This window comes from Amblyomma maculatum, chromosome 4, assembly GCF_055883805.1.
Source record: "Amblyomma maculatum isolate TAMU_Amacu chromosome 4, ASM5588380v1, whole genome shotgun sequence".
Lineage (NCBI taxonomy): Eukaryota > Metazoa > Arthropoda > Arachnida > Ixodida > Ixodidae > Amblyomma > Amblyomma maculatum.
Genome location: NC_139347.1, coordinates 82,627,819 through 82,643,162, shown reverse-complemented (window position 1 = coordinate 82,643,162; position 15,344 = coordinate 82,627,819). Strand labels below are relative to the sequence as shown.

General features: G+C 45.3%; 1 protein-coding gene across 1 annotated transcript; it reads right to left on the bottom strand.

Annotated features, from left to right (window-relative positions):
- Positions 1–2,363: 2,363 nt before the first annotated feature.
- On the bottom strand, positions 2,364–7,052 carry LOC146191527 (uncharacterized). Its single transcript, XM_084602039.1, has 4 exons — positions 6,507–7,052; positions 6,340–6,447; positions 6,184–6,255; positions 2,364–5,492 (listed from the first exon to the last, which is right to left on the bottom strand). The coding sequence occupies exons 1-4, from the start codon at positions 6,808–6,810 to the stop codon at positions 4,378–4,380; spliced, it is 1,599 nt and encodes a 532-aa protein (XP_084458165.1). The 5' UTR covers positions 6,811–7,052; the 3' UTR covers positions 2,364–4,377.
- Between the last annotated feature and the right edge of the window lie 8,292 nt (positions 7,053–15,344).

Here is a 15,344-nt window from a genome sequence, read left to right as displayed (position 1 = left end):
ACCGACTTGATGATAGTCATTTATATTTGAAATATGATGTTTAATTCTGTTCACACCATGTTTTCTCATGGTTACTTTCATCTTCTATATAAAATCAAAGAAGAATTTGCAAATGCGGCGGTTAGTTGCTAGTTGGCATACACAGGTTCAGTATGTCTACTTGCTGTGTAGCTGTGATTGAGAGTTGTGTGCAAGTTCTTGCTTGTGTACTGCAATCATTGCTGTGCAAGCGAAATCTGTGAACATTTTGATTTTGTGTCTGGCGTAGTATTTGTACTTTTTAGGATGACTTGTTGCCGTAAGAAAGGTAATTCTTGTGCAAGGTTTTACTATGTACTTGCAAGCTGATGTATATGCTTCGATGCAAAATGAGTGTATTGAGATCATTAATTTAACAGTTTGTTTTTGCTTCATCATTATTGCTCATTTGGAACCAGCACTTCATTCGATGCAAAATGAGTGTATTGAGATCATTAATTTAACAGTTTGTTTTTGCTTCATCATTATTGCTCATTTGGAACCAGCACTTCAGAAACATATGAAAGTCCTTCTTTCTTCCTTGCAGAAATACGTTCTTTGGGAGGTGCACAGTTTATATGCTCATATTGGTTGCTTGGCTTTCTTCATTTCTGCACTTAAGGCGTCAAGACAGTTTTGCGTACTTCTTTTTTGTTATTGTATTTTGTAAGACTGCCACATTACATACTATATATTCTTGATTCAAAGCAACATTTTGTTTTTTAAACGTAATAGGTAGGAAAAAAACTCCCATGTGCGCATAAAAGTAGCCAAATTACAAGCGAGTGCTCGGTAGGTGCTGCATCTAAAATTTTACATTCAAAATGGAAGCAGTATCCTGGAAGATGCATGCACTCTTGTTCTCCAAACTGTCATTTAGCTGTGCATCCTCTTCTGTGATTAATGGACTCCACTACACTTTTGAACCAATTTCATTGACCCACCATCTAATTGTAGGGAATTCAAAGCACCAAAAAGAATGATCATGGCATAACCCAATAACCTCTCAAACCAAACCAGAGCTCAGCACCGTAGTGAGGCTAGTAGGAAAGCCTAACTACTAATTGTTAAGAACACAAATACCTCTTGCATAATGTCACGCATTGCAATGTTTTGTTCATTTTTTCACACCAACGGAGTTGCTTGAGATTTTGATAATTGAAGTTATTTCGTTACACTTATGTTTGAACAAGACTGTATTAAAAAAATTTTTCTGCAACGTGCTTATACATAGAGATGCATTGCTTAGCATGCTTTTGTGTTATGCTCTTAAAATATATTGGCACAAGATGTTTAAGTGAGCTGTGCAATACAAGAGCCTTTCTTTGTAAGAAAGCCTTTTATTTATTTATTTATTTATTCATATACCCTCAGGGCCCGAAGGCATTAAAGAGGGGAGTGGGAAAGATACATTGGTACAGGGTACAGTGCAGCATAAAGCATCATAGGAGAAACAATAACACGGCGAAAAGTGATCAAAAAAAAAAAAGTATTGGCGGAAAAAAAAAGAGAAAAGCAGGTGAGACAAAAAAAAATCATTTCCGACAGTCAACAATGTCACCGAAAACGAACAAAAACATTTGACTACCATTTATAAATATAGATTACATACGGCAGTCTTAAAAGAATTTGGGTCCGTAATATCAGCAATGTGCCTAGGAAGGTGGTTCCAACTGACAGAAGTGTTTGGAACGAAAGAACAAGAGGTGTGTTTAGTACGACATGACGGAACACCTACTTTGTGAAGATGATCAATGCGACCTGAAACATATGTGGGGGTAGTTAGTAGCCGGCTCTTAAGGGCAGGATTGTGGTAATAGATTTTGTGAAATAGACATAAGCGGGAAATATTTCTGCGTAGTGAAAGCGGTGGCAATGATAATGTTGTTTTCATAACGGTAACACTGGAGTTACGGTTATAGTTGGAAAGTATAAAACGTGACGCGCGGTTTTGAACAGATTCGATTTCAGATTCTAGAGATGCAAGGCCAGGGGACGAACAAGGGTTTTATAAAGAAGCAGTTTTATTGAACTAAAAGAAAGGTTAAAGTTTCGGCGCAGGTACCCCAACATGCGGTTAGCATTGTTAGTAATAGATTCCACATGCAGATTCCAAGAAAGATTAGAAGTTATGTGCACACCAAGGTATCTATACGAAGACACAGTTTCAAGAGGAGTATTATTGAGGTTGTAATTAGCTACTTCATTGTTACGACGAGAAATACGCATATGTTTGCACTTGTTAATGTTAAGCTTCATGTGCCATAATTTACACCACTCTGAAACTTGGTTAATATCAGACTGAAGAACAGAAATGTCAGAGTCACTGTTAATTTCATGGTAAATTACACAATCGTCAGCAAAGAGACACACAGAAGAAGCAATGGTGTTAGGCAAATCATTAATATAAATTAGAAAAAGTAGGGGCCCTGGTACGGAGCCCTGGGGAATGCCTGCGCCCACTGGAGAGGAACGAGAGTTCCATTTATTTGCTGTCACGTATTGAGAACGGTTAGTGAGGAAAGACTCAAGCCACGAAACGATGCTAGGGTCGAGTTTGAGGTTACTTAATTTGAAAAGTAGTAATTGGTGAGAAACTTTATCGAAAGCTTTGGAGAAATCGAGGAATATACAGCCTGCTATGGAACCCCGGTCAAGAATGAAATGAAGGTCTTGTGACAAGCATAGAAGCTGAGTCTCGCATGAGAATGTTTTACGAAACCCGTGGTGGGAATGACTGAAGAACGAATTTGATTCAAGAAAATTGGCGAGATGAGAGCAGATGACATGTTCCATGATCTTACATGGGATGCTAGTAAGTGAAATGGGTCGGTAGTTATTAGGAGAATGTTTGTCCCCAGACTTGTGCAGGGGAACCACCTTGCCCACCTTCCAGTCACTAGGAACACAGCTACAGTCACAAGCACATGGGCAGCTACATACTTCACATTGGTCTCTGTAAGGAAACCGCAATGAAAGTTGCAAGCAAAATCTTTGCAAAGTGACAAGTGTGTTGTCCGTATTGTAGATACTCTTGCACTCGGTACGACTTGTAACATATGTGAAGTGAACCAATGAAGGCTTATGCTTTACAGTAAATCAATGTGCCGTCATAGACAGTGCCCAAGGTGCAGATTCAGCATACTTAATCTCTGCTTTGAGGGGTTAATGCACAAGTTTCGAGTAGCACTGAGCTCGCACTTCTTTGACGACAAGCTCAAATCTGTCGCATCTCGGGTATTGTAGCTGATATAAGTTCTTTCTGAAGGATTCCATGCAAGACATTACATGAGAGTTGGTAATAAAGCTTTCAAATTTCAGTGCCATGAAATACTCGCATACATGTACAAATTTTTTACATATACAGTACACATATATACAATACATATCACTTTTTTTTAAAATGAGTACATCACTAACACATGTAAAAATGACAAAGTGAAATTCACTTTACAGATTTCATTCCAAAAAGTTAGGAAAGACAATCTGTCGTAGAAAAGACAATGGCTGCAAACACCAACTTTCCATCTTGTCTGTGTAGATCAGCAATGAGACTGGTGATTTCGTTTCCAGTCATGACTTGGATATAGTACTGCCACAATCTATGCTCAAATCATTTGCACAACACCGACAGAGAAATAAGGCGTTGCAGCTCTATATAGCCTGTACATTGACTTCAGATTTACTTCAGCAGAGAAAGAAAGGCTCCTCTAGTCTGCTGTACATGAAATAGTGTAATTCAGTGCAAGTTCGATGCCTTGCACTGCAGCAGGGATTCTCAAACTGCATTTTGGGGAACTCTAGGGGTTCTTGGAACAGTTCCTAGAATCCCCAAGCACCTATGTTCATGCATGTCTTCATCCACTTTAGCCAGTTATTTTGGGACTAATGCTGTAGCTGCTTACAGCTATCTCACTATACAGTCAGTCATAACAGAATTTAAGTACTTGTTCATGTGCTGCGCAGCTTGCATACCCCTTTTACATATGTCGGCCAGCACCTTTTCAAGCCTCAGCCGCAGCGGTCGAATTTCGATGGAGGCAAAATTTTAGAGGCCAGTGTACAGTGCGATGTCAGTGCACGTTAAAGAACCTCAGGTGATCGAAATTTCCTGAGCCCTTCACTACGGCGTCTCTCATAGCCTGAGTCGCTTTCGGACGTTAATCCCCCATAAAACAAATATTTTCAAGACAGGCTCCGTGACCAAAGCTGGCCAGAACACAAATGAAACATGTTAGAAGCCGACTGCATTTTAGCGAAATGATTTGGTCTTCAAATGAGAAGGCTAAAGAGTTTGAGCACCCCTGCATTACAGTAGATCATGCATAACATACAAAACATTAAGAACACTACCATCGCTCATCGGTTTAGAATGGGCTCATGCATGAAATTATTGAGATAACAACAAATTTTCCATATCTTGTTCAGCTTCTCTGCCATAACATTAGGAAAGACAGCACGGAGTATTCTGAAGTTTTTAACTTCCCTGATGACACGCTCAACATGAATTCGCAAACTCGCTATCTGCCGTGTTGCTATCTCATCTGCCAGTGACAACTGCGAGCGGCCATTCAACATAGGTGGCATGTTTAATTCGACTCCAAGCTGACGGAGGTCATCTTCAATGAGGAATCCTCTATCCGCCATTACGCTGTCCCCTTCCTCGAGCAACTCATAGAGGCCACTGTGTCTCGTGATTTCTCGATCGGAAAGTCTCCCAGGTGCAAGATTTGACACGAAAGAAACGAAGCCGTTTGGAGTGATGCCAATGAGTCCTTTTGCAGTGTTGTGTCCTTTGTACGAGCTGAAAGTGTCGCTTTGCGTACTGTAATCAGACGGGTTCTCGATAAAAATTTCTGTGCAGTCCAGTACAATGCGTGTCGATGGGTACAATTCTTTAAAATTGTCTGGCATGAACATGTCCACTGTGTTACGGGATGGCCACATTGGTATCTGGATTAACATTTCAAACAAAAAATTTACCCAAAATGTGAACATTGCACTCACGGTTGACACAGACACTTTCAGGCGATATGCCAAATCCTGCTCCAGTAACCCAACCCGGAGCCTGCAAAGCACTGCAATGACCTGTTCTTTCATTTTCAGTGCTGGTGGCCTGCCAGCACCTGTTTTCAGTGTCTGGTACATGCCTTCAACATGTTCCAGAAACGCATCAAATTTTTCAAAGGAGTTAAACCCTGTATAAAACACTAGTCGCTTTTGATCTGAAACAAAACCGTGAACTTTTGAGACAAGGTTTTTTGTTTTTAGCTTCTCTTTAAGCGCCTCAACTTTCACATGGTGCAACTGAGCCTCCAGATCCTCAACCGTTTTCTGGAGCACAGATTTCTCTTTTCGAAGCAAGTTATTTTCATGCTCCAGTTTTCCACATACTTCGAGAAGGTGGTTGACTTTCCTTAGTGCGGCAGCAGATGCTGTGTCTGGAGGCCCCATGGAGTATGAATGCTCGGCACCTAGAAAATAAAAACTGTTTATTGATTTGCGAACAGTTAGGCCGTGCTTTAATACAGATTTCAGGGCTTGAAATAGTCACTTCAGCCCACAATGTGTGTTCTGAACCCTTGCTCTCAGCTTACACTGATATACAGACAACAAAGAACTAGGATGACAAAGCCATAGAGCCCAACTCTCTTTCACTCCACTGATCCACCTGTGCAAGCAGCTTACCAACCAGCATGGAACCATAGGTTTCATGCACCCAGCACATCAGCCAAATCTACACTGTATATGCATTTGGATAGCCTGACTTTTGTGCCATTTTTACAAGCTGTGGTGAAGGGAATAATGTCGCGGTGAAAGAAATGAAATGGGTAAGTTTCACAATGCGTGCACTGGTGGAAGAGGTACCGCGTTTATCAGAAAACTCGCTGAAGTAATAACACATGCACGGTACAAATCACTGATGACATGTCACAGAATACATGAGGTTATGCAACTCATAACATGTAGACTTCCCATGGCTAGCTGCAAAAGCTTGCGAAAAACTGGCTTCGCGGGAAAAAAGTTTGGTCCATTTATTAATATACCGGTCGCCACAGCACCCGTGGACCTCACAATGAGTGGGCGCGATAGGGGTCCGTTAAATGCGAAAAATAAGTTTTCATAGTGGAATGGAGAAAGTGAGAATTTTGAACCATCACTAACCTGTTTCCGTGCGAGACGAAGCCGGTGCACCGAAGGTCAGCTGGGTGGGCTCCTGGGAAACTACGTCGCTCTCTGCGTACAAACGCTTTGATGAAAATGCGAACACACAAAATCGAAGCCTCAGAAAAAAGATGGCACAGTTAAAGCGTCTCTTACGTTGATCGCATTGGGGCACGTCAACTACGTAGCCGATCTCCAACTCGTTCAGGACGAGCACAGGGCTGGCAGAGGCAGTTTGGGAGCTCGTCTTCTTGCGTTTCGCGACTGGAAGAGATTTGGCAGTAATGATAATATGCGATAACCGCCTGAATATATATATTTACCGGTATTAAAGGAAGGAGATAGTTGACTGATGACTTTATGAGGGAAAATTGTCGGCAACCGGTCCATATAGCCACGGCGTCCACTTGCGTTGAAGTGAGCTCCGCAGATCCGGTGGTGCTTAGAAGGTTGCCACAAAGAGAAGCGACCAGCACTTCCCTGGCGGTTGATTCTTCTCACCCACTCCTTTTTTTCTTTTTCATTTGCAGGGAACGCGTGAAATGAAACGTTCTTGTCTTTCAGCGTGTTGTTGTCGCAGCCAGGCACACAACAAGTCTGACCACCGCCTCGGCACTTCGACGACATCGCGCGCAGTAGTGGCAGCGGCCACTAAGTAACCCACAGGCACGTAACACTTTATATAACGCACCTGCAACCGCCCACCACCAAAAAATACACGAAATCTTAAAGCAATCGAAGCACGTACACACACACACCGCAGCTATGCGAACGCAGGAGGCAGGAAAGACGGGCGGTCGGTCGGCGTTCGCTCACTTTTCCCATAATGCGTCGCGCGCCCGCTAGGTTTTTTCGCGGCGCTGCGATTTCCGAAATGGTGCATTGACGAATGGCAAATATAGCAGAGCACAATAGTGGGAACCGTCGCCCTTTTCTTATCCCACCTCTAAGCGCTATTACTTGCCATGAAGTCTGGACTCAGAGGAGCTTTCAATCTTGTCCAATATCTGATCGCACCGCTGAGATCGGCATACAAATTTTAGAACAAACCTAGCACAGCTTGGAATCGCAATGCGACAGTGTAAACTACAAGGCCGTTGACAACCTTGACCGCAGCTTGAACCCAAACTCGTCCCTGGAGTATGACCCAAGCAATGACGCCCCAGGGCTTGCTCGATACGACGACCACAGAGTCAACCACCAGCCACGGGAGCGAAGCTATACAGTCATCAAATTAAATCTCGACGGGCGATAAGCCGGGCCTCGCGGAGGGGGAACCCGCATAAGTCACTCATCCATCAATCCACCCCCTAGTTTTCTCTAACCTACTCTTTATTTCCTTTTCTTCCTTCGCGTTACACCAACGCCCTGGCCATCCGCGATGGTGTCGCGTGCAGCTCCGCAAATGTCCGCTTATCGGAGCACTCACGCCCCACGGAACGCGAAAACCGCGCTCTCCGCACGCGATGCGCACCCGACGAACCCACGGCCGAGGGTCATTCATATTGAAGGGGGTTCCGCAACGACCGCCGTCTCTATGCTGGCGCGAAGCTCTAATAGATTCCAGTGAGCGGGGAAGAACGAAGCAACGCCTTCCTCGCAGCGTTCCGGCCCTGATATCCCGCCACCACGCTGCTTGTATGTCCTGGGCTGCTTGACGTTCAGCCGGCCGGGAGGGATGTGCGTCCTGCCCGATTGCTCAGATTGCCGCTTGAATCACTTTTCTTGATTCTTGTTAGGCCGTCGGCTGTTACGAAGCCAAACATCCCCGATAGGTCGTTTTCGTCGTATACGCACAAAATGACGCCATCACGTACCATCGTCGTGCGACTAATTGTCTTCTGTCAGGTGCGCCACTTAAACGGCACAAGCGACGCCGAAAATCGCGTCACGATAAGTGAATGACGTTGACACAGGCTTAACTCACCTTGACGAGTTCTGTTCGCTCCCCGAATCGTATAGCTCTTCACCGTGGTTGTAAGACAAGCTCCGCGTGCTGCCTTGCAACACTTTGCAGAGACTGAAACGACGAGCGGAAAAGCCAAAGTCGAGCCTCGAAGACTATAACGGTCTTGCAGCAGGGCGAAAAAGTCGTGATTTTAAAAAAAAGAAAGAAAGAAAATGAGCCGCAAGTAAAGCGTTCAGGAATATCAAGCACTGCCCCTTGCATCTCGTGGTTCACATGGTAAACAGATCAGACATTCCACGAATGTCCGGGAAACGGAAACAAACAATCCAGCCCCAGCGGAGCGAAAGCAAAGGAAAGCGCCGCCGAACGCGAGCGGCTGGCTCGTCCTGCTCCCCAGTCAGCGCTGTCGTCTCTTCTGTAGGGGGCTCATGACCGCCGCCTGCGGCTTTGGCGGCGGTGCCGTTAGAAGCGCGAGCGTGCGAACAAATGGGTGGGTGTCGCCCGCGCAAAGCGACGGCCGTGCCCGCCACGCCTGGAGCCCGTTGCGGGTTCCCCGACCCTGCAGGCGGCTTTCATTAGGGTCGACGCCACGCATCGCTGGCGTGTCTGCTGCGCCCCGGACGTCAGCGACTGCGGAGCGACGCCGACGCTGGCGCCGGCCGCCACGCGCCAAGCGTGCGCGAAGGCTCGCTGCCACCGTCGTCGCCGTCGCGGTCCCATCAGGATGGCACGCGAGGCGCAGCCGTGATGAGCGAAAGCTGCACTCGCTCATTCAGTAGTACCATGCAGTACTGCAGAAGCTAGATCTCAAATCCCAGAATCAAGGGGTGAATTTGCTTAACTGATACAGTGAGGAAAGACAGTGTCTATGCCGTGCGCTCGAGCACCTAGATGGACGCCCATTGATTGAAATTAACATTTTAGGTCCCTGGCCACGGCGATCGCCTGTGTTGAAGGCCTCCCAGGCACTGCTCCGCTTTATGAAAAGCACAGGCCTAATCGAAATACTATGAATTTGCTGTTATGTTACGTGATATGACTGTGACGTGATGTGATGTAACATGTCTGTGATGTGACTGTACTAATTTCACCCATCCCTCTCTCACAACTTTTTGTATCCACTCAACCCTTTCCCCCAGTGCAGGGTAGCAAATCGGTTTCTTTTACGGGTTAACCTCCCTGCCTTTCCTCCTCATCTTCCTCCTCCTCCTCCTTGCTTAACTGACCGCCTGCGAGAGCAGTTTCATACTGGTCAGTGTCCCAGTAATTGTGCTGTTGACTGTGTGCGTTCGTTGAATCGTTTAGTTTTGTATCGCGAGTCAACGATTCTTTCCCTCATTATGACATTCCACAAGCGGCTTGATCTGTGGCGTTCGAGGCTAGTTTAATTACATTCAGCTTTTATCTCCGCTTTATACGACATGCATGGTACGTCTGATTACGCCGAAACGTTTCATTATTTTTCCGTGTGAGCCCGCAATACCTTTCAATATGACATTCTATGCTGTAAGGTTTAATCATAATTCAAACACATTCAGGTCTCGTATTGGTAGCTGCGCTGTACTCTATTTGTAAGGCTTTCAAGTTCGTTCGTGCTTTTTTGTTTAACCTGTTAAGCGCCACATGCCTTTCTGGGAGATGTTATAATGATGCTCCTGACAGTTTTGCTTTTCTTTTTTTTCGTATGATTACTGCTGCCTGGAGCGTACTGAAAGCGCGCTGTCCATCTATGTTGAGGAGCTCCCATGACTGCGTATGCGAATGATTGCACTCAATAGCAAGAACAACAACAACTACCATGACCGGTTAACGCATCACAGCTGCACCCCAACCGTGAATGGTTGTTTGCTGCAACGGTATTTGCGATTACGGATTCTTGTTGGTGAACCACAGCTGTAGCTTGCACAGTGCTGCACCCATTTTGTCAGGCATTACAGAGAGAGAGAGAGATTGCTTTGCGTGCGGGGACCATAGTCCGGATCCGCGGGGATGGTGGTTATCCCCAATGGGACTGCGCTTTACCGTTTTCCAATTTTATCCGGATGGTCTCCCGTAGACTTTTAAGCGTTAATTTTATACAATTTGCTCATCGTTGTCGTCCAGCTTGTTCTCTTTTGCGCTGCCACTGGATCCGTTGGCAGCTGCAGGACTATCAGGAAGCGTTATTCCTGAGTTGTTTCATTGTGCGTGCCTGCTAGTGGATGGTGTACACTGTTCTGTGAGTGAAAGAGGAACGGTCAAATGCCTCGCCTAAAGGAGGAATATGATGAGGATGTGCCCTCCTATTCCTTCCCGGTTTCTAGGTAGTCATATTAGCCGGTTTATTTTCATCTAATAGAGCCCATATTATCAGATAATGTGAATTCCATTTAGCTCTACGGATGCGGATGAGTTCGAAGAATTTTATGCTTCATAAGCACTGTCGAGGAGTGTAGAAACAAATTGAGCTCATGAGTCCCTTCCATTTTGTTGTCCGAGTTTTCGTGTAAGTCTATATGTTTGCGAGGGCTGTTACATAGATGCTTTCATTATAACGAAACAGTAGCTAGTGTGATTGCGTAAGTTTTCTGATATAAGCAATGTACTTTTAAAATGGGAATAGCAACCTTCTACACTGTACACATTGGAACGCTCACCGGATTATGACAGTGCAGCTGACATCAGGCCCCGGTTCTATAAAAAATGGTTTCCTCGAACTAGAAGTGTCTATGTAAATACGAAGCGCTGGTTGATAAAAAAAAAAAAAAGAAAAAGCGTAGCCGAGTACACATGATTAACGGGGACATTTCAAGCGTGAACCTATTTTTACATGACGGAGTCTTTAATGGTAGGGAATACGTGTGCGGTGACAGGGTGCGTCTTTATCCACGGAGAGCCAGGAGTTATCTAATGGCTCCATTCCGATTCCGTTTCATTCTAATATTTCGCATTTCATTTTTGCCTCATGTCCTTGTTTTTGAAAGCCGAGTAGTAGTTGGTAGGTCTTCAGCGTGTATGCGCGCATGTGAGCAGGATTGATAAAACGGGAAGCTGTACATAAGGCACTTCGTCAAATACGTTCACGTCATAGATACAGGCATAGCTAATAGCTAATGAAATCGAATACAGAAAGGCATAAAAACTGCTGGAAGGCCCTACAGAGAAGTACCCTCTTTCGAAAGCAATCAATCACGTGCGAAGAGCAAAGAAGAAATCGATGCGGTGCTTATGGAGGGCAGGTGACTAGTGCCGCGGGCAACGGTAGTGCCATAGAGCCACACCATCAGTCGGCGTTGTCGGTTCCTGTGGCTCGCAGCTCTCAATCCGGAGACGGATGCTCCTGAGCAGGAGCAGCTGGTGGCGTAAGTGTCCCGGAGGCTTTGACGCAGGACCCACTTTCGGTGGTCGGAGGTAGCCGTGGACCACAGTACCGAAGTTGAATCGCGTGGGATCCACAACTAATCGCGAGGAATTGGGAACGATTGGCGACACCTGCCGAATGACTTGGAAAGTTCTGCGTCCAGTCCGCGTTGCTGTTGTGGACCTCATAACAAATGGCATACACACATGCAGGGTGATCACCTAAGAATTTGGGTGCAGAGAAAATTTCTTTCACATGCATATTTACGTAGACAAAATAAAATGATTGGAAGAGGGGGGAGGGGGAGGGATAATTAAACAAAGAGATGAAGCACGGAAATATAAAGGACAAATCATAACGTACGCAGGAGATGGACACTGTAAGAGTAGTAAACACATGCTTTTTTTCTATTTTTTTTTTAAAGATAGCAAGACAAAGGATTAGTTATACCTTTACCTCCTTTCGCATCCCCCGCTTCGTCTTCCATTTTTTCTTACCAGCGTTTAAACTTCAGCCTTCTCTTCAAATTTTCTTCAAACGGGCGCTCCACATCTATATTTAATCTAGTGGCATGATTGGAGACCCCTTGGATTCTTTGTCCCTCATGATGTGACCTATCTTGCCTTTTTCTACTTACATGTAATCATCTCCTCTGAGACAATTATTGATTCTTCAACGAAGCCCTCTGGGAATGTGGCGTCATTACCATGGGTTATGAGGCCAGCGAGTTCGGAAAAATGAGGGGGGAGGGGGAGGGGGGGGGTCATGGTGAGGTTTGGAGCTTCGCTTCCAACAACAGGGAGAGTAATTGAGCTTCCCCAATCTGTGTGGCGGCAGAGGCGCAAGATATACCTTTGTCCTTCTCTTTGTTTCGCTTTGTTGTGGTAGTGGAAGGGGAAAACATAGATGTGTGCTGGTTTAAAATTCTTCACATCATCTTGCTGTGAAATGATAACACTGCTACAACTGTTACGCATCTCGCTTTACACCGCGTTAGCCATGGAATAAGATATTTATTTCATTGTATTCCATTTTGCTGCTAAACTCCCTTCTCTGTGGTAGTGTAAGAGTGCGTATTCTACTAACTATTGTGATTACGTCAACTGCCTCAGTAAGAAGCGCTAATTAGTTCGGACTATTGTTCTACGCCCACACATGAATAATTTTTGCGACATGTGGTGCCATCTGAGTACCATTATAAGTCATCAAATATAATTACATGACACAAACTTCTTCGCACAGGTGTCTTCCTAACATTCTGCTGGCTAGCAATTATCACCTCTCATAGAGCTACACATTTTCGACGGAGGCCGATTCCTGGACACGTGAGTGGTATTTTTGCATGCAACGTCCTATTTGTAAAACCTTCAGAAATTACAGATACTATCAACAAAGCATTATAAATGGTAATATAGGTGCTGTTTTGTAATCATTCCTTTGATGCATTAGAAAAAGGGGAAAACTCGTGCTAACAACAAACCCTGCATGGAAAAACATTAGAGCAAGCAATTTAGTCATTCATACCGATATAAAATAAAAATCAAAACACACTTGTAGCCATGAAATACCGGCTTCTGCGCATTGTCCGAATACATGCTGTATCTTATACGAAAAAGGAACCAAGCTTTTACACTTCCAGTGTGACGAAGCTGAGTAAGGCAATTATTTGTTTACCAGAGATGAAATATGTTACAGTGATATTTTCACACCGAAGCCTAATTGAGAGCCGCTACAGCTCAACGCTGACGTCCCGAAGAGCAGCTGCCATTCGTGTGAGGCTACAAGCACCTGATCTAACCACGAAAAAATAAAAAAAAAGCTCCAAGACTGAGGCTCCAATGTTGGATCAAGCTTGCAACTTCCGCTGAAGGCTGCAAAGATTTAAAGCTCTGATCGCTCAATGTAACGACAGATACCCAGCCACACAGCAACTGCCATTGGAGACGTCCAATGGGCGACGATGACCATCAAAACCAACTGCAACAGATGTTTGGTTTGGGCTAGTTGGTAGCAGTTTCTTGAAGACATAGCGCAAAAAAGACGGGGACAACTAACACAGATGCAGACAGGACAGGCGCTGTCCTGTCTACATCTGTGTTAGTTGTCCCCGTCTTTTTTGCGCTATGTCTTCAAGAAAACCAATTGGTTTGCCACGGCTAAACAGCGTGAGTGCACCAGCGATAGACACTAGACTGCCGCTCATGTGGCTGCGCAGACTGGTTAACGGAAGCTCTTCGTATGGCACCGGCGGACTGGTGGTGAAGGTTCAACTTTACACGGACGGCACGGTGACGTCCCTGTCGGGAATCTTCGAGTTTGAACGCACACTTAAACAGGCACCGAATGGCGCAAAGACTGCTTACATCAACAGCGAGATTAGAAAGCGCAATTTAAAGCCTTAATTGGGCGTACTTGTAACAACACGTTTTACCGGTGCCACATCACCGTGGACGACGCGGCTAAAAAGGGGATTCAAATGATGCCAGATTGTTGAAATTTGTCGGAATTTTCGCTGGAATTGGTCGCGTTTATTTATGACTACAATCGATTGCAACTCTTTTGTTCTTTTTTAATTTCAAAGCCACATCTCGAAGTGGCTGTGTACACAACTTGCACAAAGGCCACTTTCGTTCGGTATCACTAGCGCTGGCATGAATTCGGAACACTTTTGTGAGTTCCCGTCAAAATAAATCATAGTTGTTTTTTTCTGTTTCATGGTCCTATAGCATCTTATCTTAGGTACTTCCTTTTATTTTGAGCAGGCTTGAGATACGAATAGCTAGCGATAAAAACTAGTGGTTACAATTAGCAGTGTTCCTTTCCGGCATGGATATATGTGTGTTCGGATCTACTCGCTGTTCGATGAAATACAGCTAGCATTTTCTTATTCCTCTATTTTCGCTCGTTTCGATCGATTTTCTGCCGTCGAAGCATATAGACTGTGGATTCCTATGGTCATATCGGGAAATAAGAGAGCATGTCCGCTTTCGTGCATAATTGGCATTTTGCCTTGCCAAGCGTTCTCGCAGCCTCCGTTCACGCAGTCTTTGCGGCTTCTCTTCGTCGCCCGCTGTGCCTTGTAATCTCGCTTTCGTGCCAGGCAGTCACACTCATGGAGCGGCGTCCTAGGCACGATTACTGCAGTGGAGATCCCGCCAGCCTAGAGACGCGACCACCAGCGGTGAAACCAATATATTCGCATGCTGGCAGTCGCCGACAAAGCAGGAAGTTAATTTGAATGCTGCCCTCTGTCGTTTGCATACAAGCTTGCAATAAACAAACTTGACAGCGTGATAGAGTCCTCTGGCCTTTAAACCTGCCACGCGTGACAGCATTTTGATGACGGGACGTCAGACGGCGTTTGACTGACGGCGTAATAAGTGCCGTGTGACCCTGTTCAGCCTGCCAGGAAGATTAGTAATCAGTTTTAAAGTGAAACTGCGGGACGCAGGGTTATGGTTCTCTCTCAGTACTTCAACAGGCCTCGTTTTGTTGAGGCAGGATATGGAAACAGCCGTATACGATATACCTACTCTGCACGTCAAATTAAGCGGCCTTATCAAAGGCCGGAAGCAGTTTGGCCGACGCATAGTCGTGTTTTATTAATAAGCTTTCCCGTAAGCTAATCGCAATACAGTGTGACAGGGGCACGCACTTGTATATCGAAGTTTAAACCAATAAATCCCCTCGTCTACAACTTGTTCCACCGCTTGATATAGATAATGCAGCTTGCGAGCCGGGGCTTCAGTCACGAGCCTAACGCTTTAGTTGCGCACCAGATGCGATGCGACGCGACATAGACCGGCGACGTGTCGGCCGCCTGCCACCATAACGCCGCCTTGGTCCCGGGACAACCATCGCTTTCGGCGAGTCCCGGCGGCCGCTGCAATGCCGATATCGCTGCCTCTGCTC

What these genes read in the sequence shown, in the direction of transcription:
- LOC146191527 (XM_084602039.1), bottom strand. Translation starts at nt 6,810, where the DNA reads ATGTCGTCGAAGTGCCGAGGCGGTGGTCAGACTTGTTGTGTGCCTGGC. An exon ending in ATCTCCTTCCTTTAATACCG is followed by an intron (nt 6,448 to 6,506) that starts GTAAATATATAT and finishes AATCTCTTCCAG; the next exon opens with TCGCGAAACGCAAGAAGACG. An exon ending in CGTGCCCCAATGCGATCAAC is followed by an intron (nt 6,256 to 6,339) that starts GTAAGAGACGCT and finishes GTTTGTACGCAG; the next exon opens with AGAGCGACGTAGTTTCCCAG.